We start from the raw sequence: 17,131 nt of genomic DNA, 5'->3' as shown, positions 1-17,131 counted from the left end.
TAAGATCCCTCCCAACTCTGACATTCTGTGTTCTAAGGGCCCTCCCCACTCTGACATCCTGTGTTCTAAGGGCCCTCCCCGCTCTGACATCCTGTGTTCTAAGATCCCTCCCGGCTCTGACATGCCGGGTTCCTATGAAACTTCCCCACGCCATTCCTGTTCCATATGTGAGAGGCTCTGACCTGGGGATGGGGGCATCTAGAGTCTTTCTCCCCAAAGCTCTCCTTCCTGCCCTGCTCTGCCCTACTGGGTGGCCCACAGAATGTATTAGAATATTAGGCATACACTTGTTGTTCGCTCTTCCCCATTGAAGCCCCTTGCTGTAGCTCTTAGAGATCGTTTCCTGTGACACAGCAGTCCGGGGTAAGGAAAATTATTTCCATTTTCTAGACCCAGAGGCTCAGGCCCAGAGGGGTTCATGACTCATGGAGAGTCACACAGTGAGCACGGGAGGTGGCAGTGCTGAGGAAGCTGTGTCCCCATGTTCCAGTCACTCCCAGGACTTCTGCCTTCAGACTGAGAACACTGCCCCCCTCTTCCATATGTTAAGTCACTAGTCTTAGAGGCCCATGGGAGAAGGCAAGGAAATCGTAGGGGAAGGGGAAGAGAGTTAGAACTTGTCAAGAATGGCACATAACCTGTCTTTAGCCCTTTGAAAACTATAGGACCTTATGAAAAGTTCCCTAGTCTCTCTCAACCTCAGTCTTCCCATCTGTGAAATGGGTATAACAATTCTCATGCTATCTTTTTGTTTCTAGTTCTCCAAGTCCATGGTCTTGGACGTGTATAGTGATTATGTCAATAACTTCACCACTGCCATGTCCATCATCAAGAAAGCCTGTCTGACCAAGCCAGCGTTCCTGGAGTTCCTCAAGGTCAGTCATGGGATGAGTCAGGTATCCCTTGGTGGGGAGAGGCAGGTCACTTGCTTTACAGTGACACCATTCTTGACTCTGCTTTCTCTTTGTCATTTTGATGAAGGACTTCCCCTTCCTTATAAGATGGGAAGATAATGTCCAGTATCTGGTACTAGGTGCTCATAAGGGTTAATGGATAGCTAACTTCTTAGTAGGTTCCATGACGACTGAATAGTGCACCAGAAAGTGGGAAGGCCATACATAGAATGTGTTCTAAGGCCCCTCCCAGCTCTGACATACTGTATTCTAAGGGCTCTCCCAGCCCTGACATTCTGGGTTCTCAGGGCCCTCCAAACTCTGACATACTGTGTTCTAAGGGTCCTCCCAGCCCTGACATTCTGTTCTAAGGGCCCTCCCAGCTCTGACATTCTATGTTCTAAGGGCCCTCCAAAATCTGACATTCCATGTTCTAAGGCCCCTCTCAGCTCTGACATCCTGTGTTCTAAGGGCCCTCCCAGCCCCGACGCTCTGGGTTCTGAGGGCCCTTTCTATATTTTGAGGTTGTTTCTAGGTCCAGATAGAATACCAGGTGTATGTAACATAGTAAAGAATATGATTTGTTTTTGACCTTTATAAACAACAGTTCCAGACCATCTCAAGGGCTCAGGTCAACAGAGTTTCTAGCTCTCAGGCCCAGAGCTTTCACTTCTCCTCACTGTCTGAGGCAGGGCTGCTAGCGCATCCTGGTGCCGAGGTGGATCCTGGATGGGGGAAGGGCAGCTTAGTCCTGGGCTCAGGGGGCAGGCACGGGAGATGAATACCGGGGCATGACAGGAGTTTCTCTCTTCCAGAGGCGGCAGGTGAGCAGCTCGGATCGAGTCACCCTCTATGGGCTGATGGTGAAGCCCATCCAGCGGTTTCCTCAGTTCATCCTCTTGCTCCAGGTATGACCCCATCCAAGAGCCCGGTGACAGCCAGCATGGTGTGATGGGAAAAGCCCTGGCTAGGCCGCTGGGGCTCCCCAGGTGACTGGCCACCTCCCCAACCTTGGACTATAAAGTGGATCCCAGCCTTCCTTAGCACCTCCCCTAGGTGTCCTATGTGGGTTATATGGTGCCCTGAGGAAGCATGGCTTCAGTGTTCACTGAATGAATGATAGAAAAGGCATTTATTTAGTTCTTACCACGTGACAATCTAAGCACAGGAGATTTAAGTAGAAACAGTGAGACGGTCCGTTCTCTCCAGCAGCTCACATTCTACTTTGGGGGGAAAAAAAGCCAAAAAAGAAAGTTCAGCTGCTGGGTAGATGGAAGGTCCCTCAGGGTTACCACAGCAGTGCAAATGGCAAGGCCCTCTGAGGGCTCCTTAGGCCCTATAAGTAGGTCAGAGGACAGCGCTGGGAGCATTGCAGCACGGCAGATGGTAAGGCCATCTCACCAGGAGCATCAGAGTTGGTAATTGATTCTCATCTCTTCCAAGCTGTGTGAGCGGTCAAGCCCCAGTGGGTTCTGAGCATCCTGGGTCTAGGAGAGAGGGCAATGGGGGAAGAGGGAGCTGTAGTGAGAAGGAAATGGGAATAGTTATCAAGAGTTATACATTTAGCATGCTATTCTGATGAAATTAATTGTCTGCCCTTGACCTGAAGAGAGCCTGCATGGGGAAGGGTGATAGTGTGTGGTCTTAGCTGGTTCTCCTTGGATAACCCAAAGGCCTCTCTCTCCAGTATGCTAAGTTAGGTCGTTTCAACTTGATTCATGAAACCTTTAGTGAGTGTCTATTCTATGTGAAATGCAAAAAGGAAACAGCTCCTGCCCTCAATGAGCTTGTGTTCTACTGGGGTGGAGGGAATATAACTCGTACATAGAGAAGTTCTGTTCACCATTTTATCAGTGATATGGATGAAGGCCTAGAGATCCTGCATGAGAAATCTGCAGAAGACACACAACTAACACAGTAGGTGAAAGAGTTGGACTAGAACAGGGGTGGGGAACCTGTGGCCTCAAGGCCACATGTGACCTTTTAGGTCCTTGGGTATGGCCTTTTGACGGAGTCCAAGTTTTACAGAACAAACTCTTTTATGAAGTTTAGATTCAGTCAAAGGGCTGTACCCAAGAACCTGGACGGTCACATGTGGCCTTTAGGTGGCAAGTTCCCTACTTCTGGGCTAGAACAATGGGATGGTCTAACACAATGAAATTAAGTAGGGATCAATGAAAAATCCTGCCCTTGTGTCAGAAACTGTGAGAAGGCATGGTTAGACATGTTTTTATAAGAAAGAGCTGGAGGTCTTAGTGGATGAGTCAATGGTGTCACATGGCTGTAAGAAAAGCTAATTAGGCTACTGTGAGAGCAGCATAGGGTCCAGAGAGTATGAGATGATAGAGAAGGAGTTTCATTGATTCAGGGACCTCATGGGTACAGGTCAGCACCAACTGTGCATGTAGTTTTAGAGAGCCATCCATAGAGAACGTCACTCGGCTGGTGGGTATCAGAGGCCAGAACCACACCTGGGTCTTTCTGGCTTCAAGTCTACCTCTTCATCCAGTCTACCAAACTGGTCCTCAAGTGGGACAATGGCCCTGCTGTAAATGAGGCCCTTCTCCCACCATGTCTGAAGACCTGCGTTTCTGGGAACAAAGTTTTAGGAAGGACATTGACAAATTGGACAGATAGCCCCAAGGTAGGGGGTCATAGCCATGAGGGGAGTGGATACCATGCTTCATGAGGGTCAGTTGAAAGAAATGGGGATAGTTTCAAGGAGTTAAGATTTTGGGGGCACACGAGAGCTGTCATGAAATATATGAAAGGCTCTCAAGTGAGAAGAGGGGTTTGTCTCTTTCTGCTTGGCCCCAGAGTGTCAGACAAGGAGCAAGGGGCAGAAGTGGCTGGCAGAAAAGCATATATTAGCCCAAGGTAAGGGAAATCTTGACTCTGAGAGCTGTCTCCTGGCCAGTGTGCTGTCGGAGGAACTAGTGAGTTGGTCTTACTGGAGGTGCCCAAATACGTGCTAGACTTTTGTTGTTATAAAGGGGACACTTTGGCCGTGCCTTCTGACTCTGAGATTCTGTGATTTCATGACTCTCCAAGGGACTCAAGTTCAAGGTTGGATCCCTCAGCCAGTGGCTTGGCCTAGCATTGTCCCTAAGAGCTGGCCCTTGGCCTTTTTGTTCCCTGAGAAGCCCCTTTTGGCCTGGGACAATCACTTGGTTTGTGATTTGCATATATTTTGTATTGGCTGATTTATGTATACATTGTTTCTTCCAGTAGCATGTGAGCTTCCGGAATTTGGGGGGTTTTATCTTCTCTACCCTCAGCTCCTAGCTAATTAGTTGGCACAGAGTAGGTGCTTAATGAATCTCAGCCAAACTGAAATGAATTGAACTGCACGCTCTCTCTTGGGTCAGTGTGGGAAGTTGACGGCTAAGTAGGAGAGTTGGGAGGGAGGGGCATGATGGCCAAGTGTACACATCTATTCCCCGTTCTCAGATTAGCCTGTTACAGAGGGTAGTTACCAATCCTGACCCACCCATTTGAAACCCAAAGTGTTCCTGGGAACTTTGGGGTATGGGCTGGGAAGAGAGAGAGGCAGGTGTGGTCTTCATTCCCTTGAAGGATTCAGTGACTTGGATCTGGCCTTGTCAGAGGCAGACACATACTGTGCGCTGGTACTGTAGCAAATGCTGCAGATACAGAGATGACACCGGAACCCATCCGTCCCTGTGTTCTTGGAGCTTCTATTTAACTGGGGAGAAAACAGGAAGTGGCCAGAGAAGTAGAAAGTCTTGGTCTGACCCAGGGAACTTTTAGGAATTGTGAAGCATGTGTATAAGCATGTGTGAGGAGGGGGAGAGAATAAGGGAGAGACACACAATGAAAGGGAGGGACAGAGAGAGAGAGAGACATAGTGTGAGGGAGAGAGAGAAAAGAAGAAGGGTGAGAGAGGATGAAAGGAAGAAAGGAGAGAGACAGACAGACAGACAGGGAGAGAGAAGGAGAGAGAGAGAGACAGAGAGACAGACAGAGAGGAGAGAGAGATAGAGACAGAGAGAGACAGAGAGACAGAGAGAAGGAGAGAGAGACAGAGAGAGAGACAGAGACAGAAAGACACAGAGAGAGACAGAGAGACAGAGACAGAGAGAGACAGAGAGAACTGAGAATCAGATCAGACAGAACTAACCATGTGCCATGTGTCTCTGAATCTGGTCCTCTCCACTTGTCCTCTTAGGACATGCTGAAGAACACTCCCAAAGGCCACCCGGATAGACTGTCCCTCCAATTGGCCCTCACAGAGCTGGAAACGCTGGCTGAGAAACTGAATGAGCAGAAGCGTCTGGCTGACCAGCTGGCCGAGATCCAGCAGCTGACCAAGAGTGTGAGCGACCGGAGCAGCCTTAACAAGGTGAGGGCTGATGTTGGCTAGCCCCCCTGTGAGGCATCTGGCCCAGGGACAGAGCCTGAAAAAGGTTCCAGTCCTCACTGTGGTGAAGAACAGCATTGTGATTTGGGGCATATTCCTTGCTCTCTTGATGCCTCAGTGTCCTAATAATGTGATAGAGTAGAAAGAACCCAGGCTCTAGAATAAGACAGAGCTGGGTTCGTATTCCACCTCTGATGTTTGCAATCAGTGTTACCTTAGCAAGTCACTCACTCACTATCTCTGGGTCTCTGTTTCCTGATGTGATTAGACTATGTAGCTTCCAAGGTCTCTTTCAGTCCTACATTTATGATTCTCTGATACATTAAAGTCTTCTCTAATGCCTCATTGTGACTCAGACACAACCCCTAGTCCCCACAGTGGTTGGCAGATTCTACCAAGGTCAAAAGCCTTCCAACATAAACCTGTGAACAGATTGTGCTTGTGGTCTGAGATCAATCTAGCAGGACTTGGAGAAGTTGGTTACTAGGGTGAAGATGAATTATTTCATCCCAGCAATTCAGGAAGATTCTGTTGCAGTGGGGAAAAAAAAGCAACCTACTGGATTGGGGTATCAGAGGACCTGGGTTTAGATCCTGTTCCTGCTAGCTAATACCTGTGGGTCCCCAGGTAAATCACTTCTTTGGGCCTCAGTTTCCCCACCTGTAAAATGATGGAGTTACCTCCAACTCCAAATCTATGACCGTATGAGCCATGATTTTATGATTCTACAACAGTATAAGGCAGGGGTTGGCAAACTATGGTACGAAGGTCAAATCTATTCTTAGCTCCCACAGACCATTAAAAAAACAGGCAGCAGGTCATATTGGCCCTCAGACCAGTTCGCTACCCCTGGTGTAGAGTAGTGGGCGTCCATGGACATCACTGGTTGTGGTTGGCATCATTTTAGAGAATGTCCATGAATCCTGAAAGTTTGGTGGTAGAATGCCACCCTTATCTCATAGGTCACAGGACCCATGGGAGGAAGGTACCCTGTAAACCTGAAAGCTCCATGGAAATGAGTGTTATTATTTATCCTTGTGAACAAACAGAATGGCCTCTTCTGGGACAAGACTCCTCCACCAGATGGCAGTGTGCTTTCACTCCTGTCTTTAGGAGGGGATGGGAGGGGGAGATAGTGCAGACCCCGTGAGCCCTTTCTCCACTCTGAGGGAAGGTCAGATGCCTGGACACCTCAGGTGGAAGGCACTCGTGTTCATTTCAGCCAGTCCACTGCCTCTCACCAGGGTCTCCTTTGTTGATAAATAATACTGGGTCCATCCTGGTAGACACCAGTTGGAATATCCTTCTCTTCTCCTCCTTGGTTCATTTCTTTGGCACTGCTGGACAAGGTCTGAAGAGCTAACATTTCTGTGCTGCTTCAAGGTTTACAAACCACTTCACAGATATTGTCTCATCTGGTCTTCATAACAGCCCTGGGAGGTGGGGGCCATTATTATTCCCCATTTTACAGATGAGGAAACCGAGGCAGGCAGAGGTAAAATGACTCACCCAGAGTCTCACAGCTAGTAAGTGTCTGAGACTGGAAAGACCTAGTGGGTATAGTGAGAAAGTTTATTCTGTAAATGTATCACAATACACATATATGCATATATAGACATACACACATACATACATTTATACATACCTACATACAGACATAATACATATTATTTATTTGTGGGTGTTGTTTTCCTTAATGATCTGTAAATTCTTTGAGAGGAGGTTTTTTACATTCTGGGGGCTTATATCCCATAGCCTGGCACAGTGCCCAGCACATAGTATGTTCTTAGTAAATGCTGGTTGAATCCAGTAGGACGTCAGCTCTTTGAAGGCCCGATCTATTCCATTTCTGTCCTGCTATCCCCAGTGCCTGACTCAGAGTAGATAATAAATGCTTAGCCACTATCTTGGTTGATTTTCCCTGCTTTTAAAGTTAAGAAACCTGAGTTCAAATCCCAGCAAGGTTGCTCACTGCAAGAGCGTCCTTGGATAGGTCATATTTTCTCTCTAGGCCAGAGTTTCCTGGTCTGTAAAATGATGAGATTGGACTGGATTGTCTGACTCCACTTCCGTCTCTGAGTCCTTTGACCTTGGCTGTTGGGGCTGGCTAGGGTTTGTTCCAGATGGGATACTCTCCTGTTGGCTTCCTCTTCATGGTAACCACGGGGTCCCTCTTCTCCGGAAAGGAGATGTTGCCCTCAGCAGGATGCCAGCTCAGCAGTCTCCCACCTAGGTCAGGGCTGTAAGAATTTGTGTTGGAGACTGGCGCTGACTTGCTTGTCCTTCCCTGGTTTGGAGAAATGAAACTGGGTGTAGCTGGAAACAGAAGCAAATTAGCTATTTCACAACGTGCCCATTCAGGACCACAGAGAGGAATGTTTGTGAAATATCCTGTTTTAATTTGGGGAATTTTTTTTCGCTGGGGAGCAGCATAAGGGGAAGGGTGATTGCTAAAAGCCTAAGGGACTTTCTTTGGTTGCTATTCCTTTGGGACCCTCGACATGGACTCACAGAATGTCCAAGCTGGAAGGAACCTTGGGGAACATCCTGAAGATGAGTGTGAGTCTGTGCCTTTGCTTGAAGACTTTGAGGGAGAGGGAACTTAGGACCTCCCTAGGCATTGTCTTCCTGTACCTCTAATCAGTAGGTCCTTTTTTTTCAGGTAATAATAAGAACGATTATAAACAAACCAGCTAGCACTTTTATATAATGTTTTAAAGTTTGCAAAACACTTTCTGTTTTGTCATTTGATCCTCACAACAACCCTCTTAGCCATTAAACATTTATTAAGCACATACTATGAGTAAGGTGCTGTGCTGAGTGCTAGGGATACAAATATGAAAAACAAAGACAGTCCCTGCCCTCAAGGAGCTTACGCTCTAAGGGAGAGGAGGTGGGGGCAGAAGATATTACATACAAGGAAACTGACAAGCAGTAGTGGAGAAGGAGATCCTGAGAAAGTTACCCGACACGGGGGCATGATGGAAAAGGCAGGGTGGCCCCAAAGTAGTGCAGCCTGGTGAGAAGTGAGGTGACATTCTGAAATGAGCTCTCTCCTCAAATGGAGGATTTGGAGTTCATGACTCCACCCTCCAATCCAACATACCCAGCGAGGCAGGTGCTGTTGTTATTCCCATTTTACAGATGAGGAAACTGAGGCAGACAAGAGGTTAAGGTACTTGTCCAGGATCACACTGAAAACAAGTGTTAGTTTGGTGTGAATCTTCAGGACTTGAACTCAGGTCCCCCTGACTCCCAAGTCCAGCACTCTTTCTACTGCAACACTTGGTTCCCTTCCTTCCGAGTTCCACACCTTGCTCCTGGCTCTGCCCCTTGAGGCTGAGCAGAACCAGGTCTCTACCTTTTCCATGTAACAGCCCTGAGACATTTAAACACTTTTCAGCCCAGCTACAAGGCCCACTCCTTCTCTGTCTCCCTGTTTTTCTTCTTTATTTCCTGTTTCTATAACCAATCTTCAGATGGCATGATCTGAAAGCCCTTCACCGTTTTGGTTGTCTTTTCCTGGATATTTTTTAGCTTATCAATATCCTTCCTAAAATGTGATGCTCAGACCAATCCCAACATTCTACCTGTGGCCTGATGAGGGCAGGGCCTCCTTTCTGCTCTCAGTGCAGCCTAAGATGGTATTTGGATTGGCATCTTCTGAATCATAGTGAACTTGTGAGCTACTAAGATCCCTAGATCTTTTTCGGAAGTGTTGACTGTCCTTTCCTCTTTCATCTTTGTTGGGACCCTGTTGTCTAAACAGCCCACATGAGTTATTTAGGGTTTCTTCCCTGATGATGGTCATGGATACTAGTGTCCAGTGATGGGGATTGAACTATTTTTTTAGGATTAGATAGTCAACCAACATTTAGTAATCATAAAATTACAGATTTATTATTCTTGTTCTTTACGAATCATAAATCATGGATCAGAGACTTAGGGTTGGAAGGAATGTTAGGAGCTGTCTGGTCTAAGTCCCTCAGAGGAAGAATAAAACCCTGAGATGTTAAGTGAATTGTCCAGGGTCGCATGTATAGCAATTAGCAGAATTACCACCTGATTATGCTGATCCATATAGTGGAAATAAATTTTTCCTTAACTATTGTAAGGGACACATAACATGCAGCATTGTGGCATAGTAGAAAGAACACTAAACTTTGCATAATGAAACCTGAGTTCCAGTCTTAACTTTGGCACTTAGTATCTGTATAACCAAGTCTCTGAAGTCCCCATTTTTTCATCTGTAAAATGGGAATAAGAATCCTTGTGCTAGCTCCTTTCTTTCACTATCTGGAAAGAAATTTCTTTGTGTTAAATGCTTCTACTGAATGCAAATTATTTTTTTTCTATCTTAATACTAGTAAAGTACATGGAATCAACATCAATGGGGGCTCTGAGTCCTGTTAAGACTGATAGCTGTATCACTTCCACTGCTCTTGTGTTAAAGCCAGCCTCCACTTATATGTTCCTGTTGCTTTGTTCTTTTCTTTTTTTTTGCTTTTTGGAGGGGAGAGGGCAGGGCAGTAGGGGTTAAGTGACTTGCCCAAGGTCACACGGCTAGTAAGTGTTAAGTATCTGAGGTCAGATTTGAACTCAGGTCCTCCTGACTCCAGGGCTGGTGCTCTATTCACTGCACCACCCAGCCACCCCTGCTTTGTTCTTTGAAGGAGTTCACTAGGGGTTCTTGGAGGGGTAAGCTGAGCTGAGCATGTGCTCAGATAGGCTTCATCAAATGAAAAAGATTCAATTATGGGCCTGGTGACAGACTACATGTCTTCTGATGACTAGTCTGGCTATGTTTGGAAAGAAAGTTGGTTACCAAGGAGTGGTAATTGTTTGGCCGTAGCATCACAGATCTAAGTCTGGAAAAGACCGCAGAGTCCATCTGGTTCAAGCTTGCTCCTTCCTCTCCTTTCATAGATCAGGAAACTGAGACCCAGGGAGCTTAAGCAATGCAGGTAGTAATCATCAGAGATGGGTTTTGACTCCAGAGCCAGTTGGATGTTTTAGCTCATTCTACACTAGAAAGGCTGCTGGTTTAAGACCCAATGAAAATGCAGCATTTAAAATGTCGTCCTAGGAAGAATATGGCAGGTTGGTTGGCCTAGGAGTCAAGAATAGGATGAGAAAGAATTTTTAGTGCTGTGTTACAGTCTCACTGCGTGCCCTCTGATGCCAGTTGGGCTGAAGGCTGGCATTGCCTTATATCTGTGGTCCTCTGTCTTTTTATAGCTGCTGACGTCGGGCCAGCGACAGCTGTTGCTGTGTGAGACCCTGACAGAGACGGTGTATGGGGACCGTGGGCAGCTCATCAAATCTAAGGAACGCAAGGTTTTCCTGCTCAATGACATGCTGGTGTGTGCCAACATCAACTTCAAGTAAGTGGCCTCTTGGCTCCTCCCTGTGATGGCTGAAACTCTGTTCTGCCCCATAAAAGTGGGGGAAGGGAATGAGAGGAGGGGTTCATCTGGAGCATACCTGTCTCATGCTAGCCTGTTCCCTTGGGACCACCATTCAGATGCAAGGATTCTTTCTTCTTTAAGACCAGGGTTATGTGGGTTATTGATCAGGGAGGTTCTGATCCCCTGGTTGACAGCCCAAGGATGCTACAGAATCTCAGAGTGGGCCTTTGTATATGGTCTCTAGTTTTGGGCAAGTGTTTGTCACAACATGGGGTGATAGAAGGAGCTTCACTTTTAGTGTCAGAGGTGCTGGGTTTGAATTCCAGTTCTGCTGCTTAGCTATCTGTGTGATGTTGGGCAAACCCTTTGCTCCTCTGGGCCTCAATTTTTAATTTGGTAAAAAGAAAACTTAGACTAGATCACCTAAGACCCTACCCAGTTCTGACATTCTGTGTTCTAAGAGCCCTACCAGCTCTAACATTTCATGGTTTTTTTTTTTTTTTAAGCAATCGGGGTTAAGTAACTTGCTCAAGGTTACACAGCCAATAATTCCTGGGTGTGGTGCTGAGTATCTGAGCCCAGATTTGATCCAGGTCATCCTGACACTGGAGCCAGTGCTCTTACTCGCTAAGCCACCTGGCTGCCCCTAAGCAATTGGGGTTAAGTAACTTGTTCAAGGTTACATGGCCAGGTGCTTCTGGGTGGGTGCTAAGTGTCTGAGCCCGGGATTCGATCTCCAGGTCATCCCAACACTGGAGCTGGTGCTCTTACTTGCTGTGCTACCTGGCCGCCCCTGACATTTCATGTTTTAAGAGCCCTCCCAGCTCTGACATTCTGTGTTCTGAGGGCCCTCCCAGCTCTGACATCCTGTGTTCTGAGGGCCCTCCCAGCTCTGACATCCTGTGTTCTGAGGACCCTCCCAGGTCTGACATCCTGTGTTCTAAGGCTCCTCCCATCCCTGACATCCTGTGTTCTAAGGGCCCTCCCAGCCCTGACATCCTGTGTTCTAAGGGCCCTCCCAGCTCTGACATCCTGTGTTCTAAGGGCCCTCCCAGCTCTGACATTCTTTGTTCCTCTCTTTCTGACATTCTGTGTTCTAAAGTCTCATCTGACATCCTATGATCCTATGAAAAGATAATTGTTTGTTGTGTTTTTGAAGACTGGCCTTGGGATGACAACTCCCATGTCTCTTGCTTGGTTGTCCCTCTTCAATGCTGTCTCTTCTTATACAGACCAAATCTCTTGATTTTATTTGAGCTCATGCTTACCTGGCTCGAAACCTTTTGTCTATGAATTCCCACCTTCATGAATTATGTTAATAGTTAGGCAGTTCCCAGTTTTAGTCCAGAAGCTTGTTCTGGGACCAGAATGGACGCATCTGATTTAGAGCTGAAAGGGCCTCAGATAGTGCAACACCCTTCTTTTAGAGAGGACGAGCCTGAGGCCCGGAGAGGTGGGGCCTTCCTTCAGGTCAGCTGGGTTATAAGGGGTAAAACCAGGATTTGAACCCTGTTCCTCTGACTTCAAATGCACTGTTCCCTCCATCGCACCGTGCCATCCCCTCTCCCTCTCTTATCGTCAGTAATGCTTTTATGACAGCCTTGCTTTCCCAGTGTAAAACACAGACAACCCAAAACCTCTTCCAAGGCATTGCAGCATCTAAAGGATTAAACCATGCCACAGGGCTTTGGGTTTTGTTGTTCTGGATCACCTGTGCCATTGCTCCCAATGAATATTCATTTCTTATTCATTTGTTCCGTTAACTAAAGAAGGGACCCCAAACACAGGATGGGAGAAGTGGGGGAAAGGTGGGGAAGAGATGGGTTGGCCATGTAAGCCCTTTGAGGGCAGGACCTGGTTTTTGTTTCCATCTTTGTACCCTCCAGGACTTTTAGGGGGAACTTAATAAAGGCTTGTTGAGTAGATGAATAAATAAATAAATAAGCAGTTTGTCATATAAGTACGGGAAGGTCATTACCAGCTAAGACATCCAGGTGACTCAGTGGAGAGAGAGCTGGACCAGGAGTTGGGAAGGTTTGAATTTATTCTTGTCCCAAGCACTTCCTAAGTGACCCTGGGCAAGTCATTTAACCTAGTCACTGTCAAGTGCTTAGCAATATGTTGGCTCATTGTTCCCTTCCCTTTGTTCCTCTATCTGCCTCAGTTTCCACATCTGTAAAATGGGGATAAAAATATCACCTACCTCCTGGCTCGTTAAGATAAAATGAACTGATGTTTGTAAAGCTCTTTGCAGACCTTTAGGTGCTACATAAATCCTAGCTGCTATTACTGTTATTATTGCCATTATTATTAATTAATATTATTATTCCCTTATCCAACAGATTTATTAAGGGCTTTCTATGTGTAGCTGGAGGAGACACAAAGTAAAGTTAGGCCCTGGTCCCTGCCCTCACACAGCTAAGAGTTTTGTGGGAGAAGAAATCACCCACATAGATTTAAGCCTCTGTAGGAGAGGTGGGGAACCTGTGACTGCAGGGCCACATGTGGCCCCCTAGGCCCTCAAGTGTTGCCCTTTGACTGAATCCAAATCAATCTAAGGTGTGTACTTGAGGACCTAGAGGGCCCCATGTGGCCTCGAGGCTGCAGGTTCCCCACCCCTGCTCTATAGTAATTGATTGGTATATTTGAAGTTCAGAATGAAATTCTTCATGAGGTATGAAGGGAAAGGTTATTTCTGATGGAGAACAAGAGTGGATTGTGTCCCCCCCACCCCCACCCCCACCCCCAGCCCACTCTAGTATCCTGCACAGAGCAGTTCTTAGCTGACATTAGAAATCGGCATTCATAATGACCTTCCATCCTTCTTGTCTTTCTCAGGCCTGTCAACCACAGGTAGGTGGGACTTGGTGCTCCAAGAGGGGGATTTGTGTGCGGTTCTGGTGCTGGGGACCTGGCTGGGCTTTCCTGGTGCTTCTGATTTAGTTTAATCTTGGTGTGGGGGCTGCCATTTGGGGCTGCATGGTTTGTGGCTGAGCTTCTCAAAGCGGGATGGGAGTATCAGAGTGAGGTGGGTCAACAACTGGGATCCTCCCTTTCCTTTCCACAGGGGGCAGCTGGAGATCAGCAGCCTGGTCCCCCTGGGCCCTAAATACGTGGTGAAATGGAACACAGCCCTGCCCCAGGTACAGGTGGCAGAAGTGGGCCAGGAGGGTGGCACCTATGACAAGGACAATGTCGTCATTCAGAATGCTGGCGCCAAGAAGTCTTCTCCGGCCAGCCAGGCCCACAGTGAGTGTCTCATCTTATCCCTTCTTCTCCCCCCTCTCCATCCTCAACCCAACTTCCAGAATTTCTGGCAGAGGAGACAGGACCAGATAGGAATGTAGGCTCAGCTCTCTGGGTCTCTTTGTTTTCATCTCTGAGGTTACCAGGGATCTATAAACAGCCAAATCCAAAATCCAATCCTCACCCTCTGATCTTTCCTTAGCTTTTGCCTCCTTTTCCTTTTGTGCCTGGTTTTCCTCCTACCTCTCTGACTGCTCCTTCTTAATTCCCTTTGCTTGTGCCATGGACCATCCGCCCCCTTCCCCCACTCCCTGTGCAGGTGTCCCCCGAGACGCTGTCTTGGGGCCTAGTCTCTTTTCTTTAGATATTCTTCCTTGGTGATGTAAGCAACTTCTTTGAGCTCAATTATCATCTCTGTTTTAACTCCCAAATCTCTCTCTCTGTGTCTCTTTGTCTCTGTCTCTCCCCTTCTCTCTGCCTTTCTCTCTCCCTCCCTCCCCCCTCTCTCTCCTTCCCTCCCTTCTCTGTTTCTCTCCGTCTCTCTCTTCCTCTTTCTCTCTGTCATTTATCTCTCTCCTTTTCCTTTTCTCTCTCTTCCTCTTTTATATAAATATATGTATGTGTATATGTATATATATACACATACAATTTATATATAATTATTATATATAATTCTATATAATTTGCATATACATATATATATACATAAATAAAATCTCCAACCAAATCTCTCTGCTGAATTCAAGTCAAATATATACATAAATAGCACATATGTATATGTGTATGCATGTATATATGTACATATACATGCATACACACATCTATTATCTATCTATCTATCTGCCTGCCTGTCTGTCTGTCTGTCTGTCTGTCTATCCATCTATCTAAATAAAATCTCCAACCAAATCTCTTGCTGAATTCCATTCAGCAGCTGCCTCCTAGACCTTTGTACCTGTGTGTTTTTTTTTTTCTTTTTGGAGGGGAGAAGGCAGGGCAGTTGGGGTTAAGTGACTTGCCCAAGGTCACACGGCTAGTTTTTTGTGTCAAGTGTCTGAGGCCGGATTTGAACTCAGGTCCTCCTGACTCCAGGGCCAGTGCTCTATTCACTGTGCCACCTAGCTGCCCTGAAATCCTATGTTCTAATGGCATCTCAGACATACTATGTCCCCATATTAAGTCCATCCTTCCACCTTAAGCTGCTTCCTTTCTGAAGTTCTCAGTGTCAAAGCCGACACTGCCTTCCCAGTCTCCTGGGCTTGGAGCCTCAGAATCATCTTGGATTTTTCCCTCTTCCTCAGCTCTGTGTCACATCAATTGTCTTGTCTTTTATTCCTTTTAAATAGTATTTTTTCTTCTGATTACACATAAAGACAATTTTTAACATTCATTTAAGAATTTTTCTTGAGTTCCAAATTTTCTCCTTCCCTTCCTCCCTTCCCTTCTCCCTAAGATAGCAAGGAACTTGATGTAGGTTATATATGTGCAGTTCTATTATGTCTTTTTTTAAAAATGACTCAAATTTTAAAAAATAAGCAAACTTTTTACTCCCTTTTGTTGTTGTTTGGTCATTTCAGTCACGCCTGACTCTTCATGACTCCCTTTGGAGTTTTCTTGGCAGAGACTCTGGAGTGGTTTGCCATTCCCTCTCCAGCTCATTTTACAGATGAGGAAATTGAGGCAGACAGGGTTAAGTGACTTGCTCAGGGTCACACAGCTAGTGAGTATCTGAGGCTGGATTTGAACTCAGGTCTTCCTGATTCCAAGCCTGGGGCTCTATCCACTGTACCACCTAGCTGCCCGTCATTTTCATTGACTTCTCAACTGAAAAAAGAGAGAGAAAAACCAAAGCTTGATAACAAATTTGTACAGCCAAGTAAACTGTTTCCATGTTGGTCATGTCCTGCCTCCTGAGTCCATCATGTTTCCATTCGGAGTCTGTTTAGGAGGTGGGTAGCCATGTCTTCAGTGGTCCTCTGAAATTGTCACTGGTCATTGTATCGATCAGAAATCTTCAATCTTTCCCGGTCATTTGTCTTTGCAGCATTTGTTGTCTTGGTATAAAATCCTCCCCTCATTGTTTCCCTTTCCTCTGCATCAGCTCACACCCGTCTTGTTGATTCTGCCCCAATGGCCTCTCTTGAATTTGTCCCGTTCTCTCCATCCCCTTTCTTGTGGACTCTTATAATGGTTCCTAATTGGTCTCCTTGCCTCCATTAACTCCCCTCTGCAATCCGTGCTCTGTAAATGACAGATTAATGCTTTGAAGGCCTACATTTGACCGTGTCTTCCTCCTCCAAAGCTTTGAGCTGCTCCCTGTTGCCTGGAGGTTTAAACAGAACCCTCCCAGCAGATCACACTGAAGGAAGGCCCTCTGCAAACGGGCTTCATTATGGCTCCACATTTAGGCATCCTGCCTTCTGGCCAGAGTGGGACACCCAGGCTGTTTCCTGAGCTATGCACTCTCTCTACTGGGCCAGTGCGTTTATGTGAACCTTCCCCCTCTCAGAGTCCTCAGCTCCTCTCAGGGCTCAGTGCGGGAGTTACCTCCTCCTTGAAGCCTTCCCCAGACTCTCTGCTTTTGGTCTTCTGTCTCTTTGTGTCTATGCTTGCCTGTATACATGGTGCACCCTTCTCACTTCTGGCCCCTCAGAGAATAGGAGCTCTTTGGAGGCAGCACCTCCTTTAATTTTGCCTTTACTTGCAGTGAAGAGCATAGACAGAGCGTGGTACACAGTAGGTGCTTAATATGTGTTGACTATAATACTTGCGGTCCCTTCCCCTGCAGTTCTTGCAGTGACTGTTCTGTCAACTCAAATGCTTCAGGAATGTGAGTTGCTGGTATTCTGGCCTTGCTGGAGGGTCTCACTATCCACCACCCTAAGCTGCTGGGTGGGTCAGCGGCTAGAGCTCTATCCTTGAAGTCAAGAAGACCTAAGTTTGAATCCTGCTTCATACACTGGCCTTGTGGCCTTAGGCAAGTCATTTCCTTTTCCTCAGCCTGTTTCCTCATCTGTAAAATGGCAGCAATAATACCGTGTTTCCCTGATAATAAGACCTGTCCCGAAAATAAGCCCTCCCCTTACTGTGTAAGATTCCTCTAAAATAAGCCCTATTGAGATTGCTACTGTAGTGAAGGTGATCCTCTGTGCTACACGCTACATTACGGTACCCTCTGTATGCACCGTCCCCCCCCCCCCCCCCCC

The 17,131-nt window shown here is 46.7% G+C and overlaps 1 protein-coding gene across 4 annotated transcripts in view; it reads left to right on the top strand.

Moving 5' to 3' along the window:
• ARHGEF10L (Rho guanine nucleotide exchange factor 10 like) overlaps positions 1-17,131 on the top strand; it is a 224,909-nt gene that overhangs the window by 123,976 nt on the left and 83,802 nt on the right. For 3 of the 4 annotated variants that reach the window (XM_069078396.1, XM_069078399.1, XM_069078398.1), the window contains 6 exons: positions 759-875; positions 1,709-1,801; positions 5,083-5,256; positions 10,513-10,658; positions 13,521-13,535; positions 13,750-13,931. In XM_069078396.1, coding sequence (XP_068934497.1) covers positions 759-875; positions 1,709-1,801; positions 5,083-5,256; positions 10,513-10,658; positions 13,521-13,535; positions 13,750-13,931 — 727 coding nt within the window. The remainder of the gene's footprint in view (positions 1-758; positions 876-1,708; positions 1,802-5,082; positions 5,257-10,512; positions 10,659-13,520; positions 13,536-13,749; positions 13,932-17,131) is intronic. The other variant, XM_069078397.1, reaches the window with a different exon arrangement.

The sequence above is a fragment of the Petaurus breviceps genome, unplaced genomic scaffold (assembly GCF_028583685.1).
Source record: "Petaurus breviceps papuanus isolate PSGF00001 unplaced genomic scaffold, PetGlider_PUasm1.0 91041, whole genome shotgun sequence".
Classification (NCBI taxonomy): Eukaryota; Metazoa; Chordata; class Mammalia; order Diprotodontia; family Petauridae; genus Petaurus; species Petaurus breviceps.
The sequence above is the reverse complement of the archived record's forward strand: the minus strand, read 5'-3'. Positions and strand labels throughout refer to the sequence as shown.